Source organism: Argopecten irradians, chromosome 14 (assembly GCF_041381155.1).
Source record: "Argopecten irradians isolate NY chromosome 14, Ai_NY, whole genome shotgun sequence".
Taxonomy (NCBI): domain Eukaryota; kingdom Metazoa; phylum Mollusca; class Bivalvia; order Pectinida; family Pectinidae; genus Argopecten; species Argopecten irradians.
The window spans coordinates 38,883,382-38,891,232 of record NC_091147.1 but is presented as its reverse complement, the minus strand read 5'-3'; the positions used below and the strand labels follow the sequence as shown (position 1 = coordinate 38,891,232).

The 7,851-nt window shown below is 38.2% G+C and overlaps 1 protein-coding gene and 1 pseudogene across 1 annotated transcript; both read left to right on the top strand.

The window, feature by feature from the left end:
- Window positions 1–538: 538 nt before the first annotated feature.
- LOC138307192 (uncharacterized) lies at window positions 539–2,251 on the top strand (annotated as a pseudogene).
- Window positions 2,252–3,810: 1,559 nt separating this feature from the next.
- On the top strand, window positions 3,811–7,293 carry LOC138306954 (transcription intermediary factor 1-beta-like). Its single transcript, XM_069247550.1, has 2 exons — window positions 3,811–3,888; window positions 5,061–7,293. The coding sequence occupies exon 2, from the start codon at window positions 5,090–5,092 to the stop codon at window positions 7,064–7,066; it is 1,977 nt and encodes a 658-aa protein (XP_069103651.1). The 5' UTR covers window positions 3,811–3,888; window positions 5,061–5,089; the 3' UTR covers window positions 7,067–7,293.
- Window positions 7,294–7,851: the final 558 nt, after the last annotated feature.

Here is a 7,851-nt window from a genome sequence, read left to right as displayed (position 1 = left end):
CATCATCCTCGATATAGATCTCCAGGACTGAGTTACGATCATTTGCAGATCGTATGGCGATATCCAGTCACAGATCGTATGATGATCTCCAGGGGTTACGATCATTTGTAACAGATCGTATGATGATCTCCAGGGGTTACGATCACTTACAGATCGTATGAGGATCTCCAGGGGTTACGATCACTTACAGATCGTATGAGGATCTCTAGGGGTTACGATCACTTACAGATCGTTTGAGGATCTCCAGGGATTACGATCACTTACATATCGTATGAGGATCTCCAGGGGTTACGATCACTTACATATCGTATGAGGATCTCCAGGGTTACGATCACTTACATATCGTATGAGGATCTCCAGGGGTTACGATCACTTACAGATCGTATGAGGATCTCCAGGGTTACTACGATCACTTACATATCGTATGAGGATCTCCAGGGGTTACGATCACTTACAGATCGTATGAGGATCTCCAGGGGTTACGATCACTTACAGATCGTATGAGGATCTCCAGGGGTTACGATCACTTACAGATCGTATGAGGATCTCCAGGGTTACGATCACTTACAGATCGTATGAGGATCTCCAGGGATTACGATCACTTACAGATCGTATGAGGATCTCCAGGGTTACGATCACTTACATATCGTATGAGGATCTCCAGGGGTTACGATCACTTACAGATCGTATGAGGATCTCCAGGGGTTACGATCACTTACAGATCGTATGAGGATCTCAAGGGGTTACGATCACTTACAGATCGTATGAGGATCTCCAGGGTTACGATCACTTACAGATCGTATGAGGATCTCCAGGGGTTACGATCACTTACAGATCGTATGAGGATCTCCAGGGGTTACGATCACTTACAGATCGTATGAGGATCTCCAGGGGTTACGATCACTTACAGATCGTATGAGGATCTCCAGGGGTTACGATCACTTACAGATTGTATGAGGATCTCCAGGGGTTACGATCACTTACAGATCGTATGAGGATCTCTAGGGGTTACGATCACTTACAGATTGTATGATGATCTCCAGGGGTTACGATCACTTACAGATCGTATGAGGATCTCCAGGTTTACGATCACTTACATATCGTATGAGGATCTCCAGGGGTTACGATCACTTACAGATCGTATGAGGATCTCCAGGGGTTACGATCACTTACAGATCGTATGAGGATCTCCAGGGGTTACGATTACTTACAGATCGTATGATGATCTCCAGATAACAACATAGTTCTTAGTGACTAGGAGAACAAGAGACTGAAACTGTTTACAGAAGTAGGATAGTACCTGGATCATTTGACCGTTCCACGAAACCCTAGTGATATGTGTTTGGTGGACAACAGTGGCAGTCAATGTCTCTGATAAAGGTGTACATGTGGTAAAAGTGGAGGACAAAAAAACTATCTCTGTCATCAACATAGACAAAGAATTACGTGGTATCACACATACAAACGGGAGGTTTGTAGTGAGTGAGGGTGGAGGCATCCTCGATATTCCGGGGCTTCCGATCACTTACGATCTCTACACCCCTGGACTATCTCATAGTAAAATTGGAGGCAACAGAATAGAACAGGTAATTTAGTCATTTGATGTATATCAAAAGAGCGTATAACGGTACACTGTGGTCGACTGTGTGGCTTCGATATTGGTCATCGCTCTCTCTGTAGTCTTCAAAGGAAATCTTTGCTGGCCTGTGATTGGTCAAATGTTTTCGGCTGAACTGCCTTCAATTTCACTATGAGATAGTCCAGGGGTGTAGAGATCGCTAGTGATCGGAAGCCCTGGAGTATCGAGGATGGGGTGGAGGAGGAGTGTACAGTCTAACACAGGACGGAGCCACTGACATGTTACACAAATATGACTCAACATGCTGGAAGCTGGCACATGATACAGAGACAGGAGACATACTTGTAAGTACTGGTGATAACAAAAAGGGACAAGTCGCAGTGTCCACTCACACAGACAAACGCCGCACAGACGTGATGAAGGTTGGTGTCGTGAGAGGTTCTGCTGGAATAGATGTAGACATGGAAGGGAACATCTACGTGTGTGGTTTGTTTTTCACACAACGTCGTACAGATGTCTGGGGATGGGACACGTGTCCGGGAACTGTTGACATCTTCAGATGGAACACAGAATCAAAGGGTAATAGCTGTTAATGGTGAAAGGTTTGTGGTTGCCAACGCCAGTGATACTGCGGATGCCCGAAGCTGCATTCGTATCGTTCAACTTTGCTGAATTGATGGAAACTAAGTTACTTTACATAAATGCATTAAACATCACATCCCAAAAAATAACTTGTATGATGATTAAAATGAGAAAGTAATTAATGACGCTTGTCTGTTCATCTTTCATTTTCTAATCTTTCGTCTACGAATCCGGTAGAGCCACTTGATGTAAGCTGAATTAAAGATGTTCTATTGATGGATATATAACAAGCCTTTGTTAATTTTCTCAACCTCATGTTAGATATAGATCTTACATTTGTGGGAATGTATAGTGGTATAATTTGATATACCACGTACGAGCCTTTACACAAGTTGCATACCCAACTATCCAACATTTCATATTCCACAGCCACGAGTGTAATGTTATATTTATCACATAGTTTACATTAATGGACAAATTGAATTATAACTGAAATGAAATGTTTCTAGTTATACCGTAGTGCGCTTTTGTAGATATCGTCCCATTAACAGCCAAGTCATTTAAGGATGTGTCAGGTCTATTGGTGGAGGAAAGCAGGAGTACCATGAGAAAAACCACCTACCAGCGGCCAGTACCTGGCAACTATATATCCTACGTGGGATTCAGCCTTGCAACTCAGAGGTGGAGGGCTTGTGGTAATATGTCGGAACAGTTAAACCACTAGGCCAACGCGCTCCCTTTTGGCTACCAACACAATTGCATAATACCAAATCCTAATTAATGCTACACGTGATGTCACTTTATGACATCCTAATTAATACTACATGTGATGTCACATATTGATTATGACATCCTAATTAATACTACATGTGATGTCACATATTGATTATGACATCCTAATTAATACTCCACGTGATGTCACACATTGATTATAACATTCTACATGTGATGTTTTATTCACGGCACATACTATAAATCTAAATATAGTTATTTAACTGTAAAAATATATTTGTATTTATGATTATTCTGCAGAACATTCCATTTTATGCGCTGAACAGAAAAAAATACCACAAAAATTTGCAAAACATTATGATTTTTGGCCTAAAAAAGGAAATTCTTTTTCTTAAATATACCTGAAAATGGGGATTTCTATCACAATGGCAAAACAATCTAAATTATTGCATTGTTCTTGTGTTTATTGATACGTTATATATGTCCTCAGACCAAAATTATTTTCACTATATAATTGTATATGTTATACCAAACAAAAATAAAAATTACATATTTTCAAAATTTTGCAGAAAAAAGTTAAATTGATTTAAGCTATTTAAAATTAAGCCGCAATCGAATTAGAAAGTGTTCCAGACCTGCTCGTTTTCGAGATATTCCACCAATATGTTACAAACCTACAATGTTATAGGAAAATCCGGAAAATGATGAAAAAAATCACTCAACAATTTGTTCTATCGTACAATAAACCTCGCAAAATGCATTAAAACAAAATTATTCATGTAGTACAGTTATTATTTTAAAACATATGCAAACAGTATACACATAGATGCAATAGCTAAGCAAGAAAATATTTTTCAACAACTTTAAAAATTCATCATGCAATGCATTCGTCTACAACAACACGGAAGAATTATTGTGATCATATTTTAGATCTATAGTTACTTCCCTTTGTAACGTTCCGTATCTATGGGAGTGATCTGTGGTGACTGTGAGTGGTGAGTATTGTGCGGTTCATGTACACAGTGTATTCAGGATTTTTCATTCGAAGAACTAGATATCATAGTTTAATCACTGGGCTATCTTGTGTATAACATTAAGTATAGTGTATTGACATCATTAATCGACAAATTAATCCTCAAGTCTGTACTGTAACGCTAACGAAGTAGAAACCGAAAGTAGAGAAAAACAATGACAAAAATATACAATCTGATTCAAATACAGACGATATCATTACTCCAATGGATAAAGGTCAATGATCTGAAAACATCCCATTATATAACTACGGGTCAATCAAATGTCTGCTTCCAAAATCTTGGAAATGTATTTCATGGGACGAAATAGTATGAAAGCGTTGTTAAATTTGTTTTTTTCATGTAGTCATTTCGCCCAAAGAGCATAACAAATCTTAACGTAATATGTATAATGGGACGACATGTCATTTTCACTTAATGTAACAATTATGTATAAAATGCATTTAATCTGAAGTACAGAACGTGAACCCATACATTTGTATGTGATGTCTTCAGATCCTCCATTTATTTAACGAATTGATCATATGGATCTGTCTTTATGTCAAATTGAGAAAAATATTTACAAATTTAATTATCTTCCTGCTTATTAATAACTGTAGTTGTGATTCATATATCAAGTCTTAGCTGAATTTGTTATATTAGTTTTACTTAAAGTTTAAGACCCCGTGTAAACGTGTGATTTTTTGTATGCCTATATATCACTTCTTAGGTGTAGTTGGACATAACTTGTTACTAAAAAGAGTCTATGTATGCACCTGTCCTAACCTTAGATATTACTTGTTGACTCTTACAATGTTGTGAAACTTGTGTTGTTTGTAAATTTTGGTAAAATATGCAAAAAAAAAAATTGTAGATTTCAGTAAACATAATGAAATGGTTATTTGGTGACAGAAATATGTACTGAATCATGTGGACTTGCAGAACTCAAATCTACAATTGTTTGCATACTTTTTGCAGTCATATGAATGTCCTGTGAAATGGTAAAAACATCATACCCTCGAAATTAACTGGCTATATGATAGAATGAATTAAATATATACATGTATACAAATATAGTATAATGCACTTTTTCTTTTTTAGCAAACATGATACCAAATTCATTACATTTAATTACCTTTATGATGATTAATTTTTAGATCGACCTTGATCACTACCGATAACTCCAATGGCTGAAGGCGGACGTCCTCCAGAACTCGACCTACATTTACTTGAGTGTCCAATCTGCCTTGATAGACTCCAACAACCCAAGTCCCTACCTTGTCTACACAGCTTCTGTCAGGAATGTCTTGGGACTTACATCGCCAAGGAAATATCTGGGAAGAGGATGTCAGATACATCATTTCCCTGTCCAATCTGTCGGAGGACGACCTCCCCTGTCAATCAAGCTGATCCAAAGGAGAAATGGGCGGAACAGTTCCCGACTAATGTCGTAATCCAGGACTTGATCCAGCTAAAGGAACGTTCATCTGAATTACCATACTGCAAACCTTGCCAAACCAAAGGTAACCCGACTAATCCAGCCAAATTTTGGTGTAAAATGATGAACGCTCATTTTTGTGAGAACTGTAAGGAACAACATCATGACATCATACACAATGACTGTGATATCTTAGATATCAGTGAGTATGATATCAGCAGGTCAAAACCGGAGGAATCTCTTTCGAAATGTGATCAACATGAAGAAAAAATCCTTTGGTATTGTGAAAAGCACCAACGTCTTGGGTGCCATGTATGCATGATCAAATACCACAGGCAGTGTGAACAGGAAGTGGTGATGACAGCCAAGGAATATTTAGAGAGGTTAAAAAGTGGGACACGACTAAGAGACATGAAAGAGATGCTGAAGAAAGGTGCTGAAGCCATGAAGTCGTTAGTGAAGGACTTTGAAGAACAGATCCATACCTTAGTTCAAAATCAAGAAAATGCTCTGAAGAGCATCACAGATCTACGCCAGAGGATCGAGGAAGAACTAGATGAATGTCAGAAAGCCGTCACGGATGATTTGGTCACAAAGTATAAGGATGAGAAAGAGAACATCGAGGTGTGGTTACGGCAATGTGATCGTCTGATGAAGGGTATGCAAAATACTATGAAGTCCTCCGTCAAAGCTGTAGAGGAAAACAACCCCATGGAGGTTATAATGATGTATCAGAGGGGACAGGCCGAGATCGAGTCATGTCAGGACCTGATCAAAGACATGAGGGAGCCCTATACATCCGTCTGTATTCAGCATCAGGTTCCTAAACCTGGCACTCAAGGTGATCAGATGTTGGGGAAGATTGTGATTGAGAAACTGCGGCGACGTTTTCCTGTTGATCCTGGGTTCCTTCCACAACCGCTGTCAGAACGCCAAGCGAAGGAGATAAGGAAGTTCAACGTACGTATTCCAGCTGATAAATCGACTCTTAGGATATGTGGAATTGTGTACCTTCCAGATAACAACATAGTAGTTAGTGACTGGAGAAACAAGAGACTGAAACTGTTTACAGACGAAGGACAGTACCTGGATCAGTTGACCGTTCCTGGAGATCCTTGTGATATGTGTTTGGTGAACAACACTACTGTGGCAGTCGCTGTCCGAGGTAAAGGTGTACATGTGGTAAAAGTGGAGGACAAAAAACTATCCCTGTCATCTGTCATCAACATAGACAAAGAATTACGTGGTATCACACATACAGACGGGAAGTTTGTAGTGAGTGGCTCTGATGGAGAAGTGTACAGTCTAACACAGGACGGAGACACTGACATGTTACACAAATATGACAAAATATGCTGGAACCTGGCACATGATACTGAGACAGATGATATACTCGTCAGTACTTTTAGCAACAAAAACGGACAAGTCGCCGTGTCCAGACTGTCGCCAGACAAACGACGCACGGACGTGATGAAGGTTGGTGTCGTTAGAGGTTCTAATGGAATAGACATAGACAGTGAGGGAAACATTTACGTGTGTGGTTTTTATTCACAAAACGTCGTACAAATGTCTGGGGACGGGACACGTGTCCGGGTACTGTTGACATCTACACATGGAATAGAAAAACCAAGTGCAATAGCTGTAAATGGTGAAAAGTTTGTGGTTTCCAACGAATGTAGTACTGCGGATGATCGTAACTCCATTCGTATATTTCAACTGTACTAAATTAATGGAAACTGTGATACATTACTATAAATCACAATGCAATAAACAACAAACAAGGAAAAGAATGTATTAAACATCATCTCCAAAAAAATAATTACTGACGCTTGTCTGTTCATCTTTTATTTCTAAAGTTTCATATCCGGATTACAGTAGAACCACTTTATATGTAAATATAATGTTACTATGTAAGATCAATTAAAGATGTTATATTCATTGATATATAACAAGCCTTTCTTATTTTTCACCACCTCACGTTAGATATAGATCTTACACACGTGAGTATTTAGTACGAAATTTATTTCATAAGTGGGAAAAATTGATATACCATATACAATTCTTTAAACAAGTGTCATACCAAATAAATACTACACGTAATGTCACATATTGATCATGACATCCTAATCAATACTACACGTGATGTCACATATTGATCATGACATCCTAATCAATACTTCATGTGACGTCACCTATTGATTACGACATTCTAATTAATACTACATGTGATGTCACATATTGATTATGATATCACAATTAATACTACATGTGATGTCACATATTGATTATGACATCCTAATTAATAATACATGTGATGTCACATATTGATTATGACATCCTAATTAATACTACATGTGATGTCACATATTGATTATGACATCCTAATTAATACTTCATGTGATGTCACATATTGATTATGACATCCTAATTAATACTACATGTGATGTCACATATTGATTATGACATCCTAATTAATACTACATGTGATGTCACATATTGATTATGACATC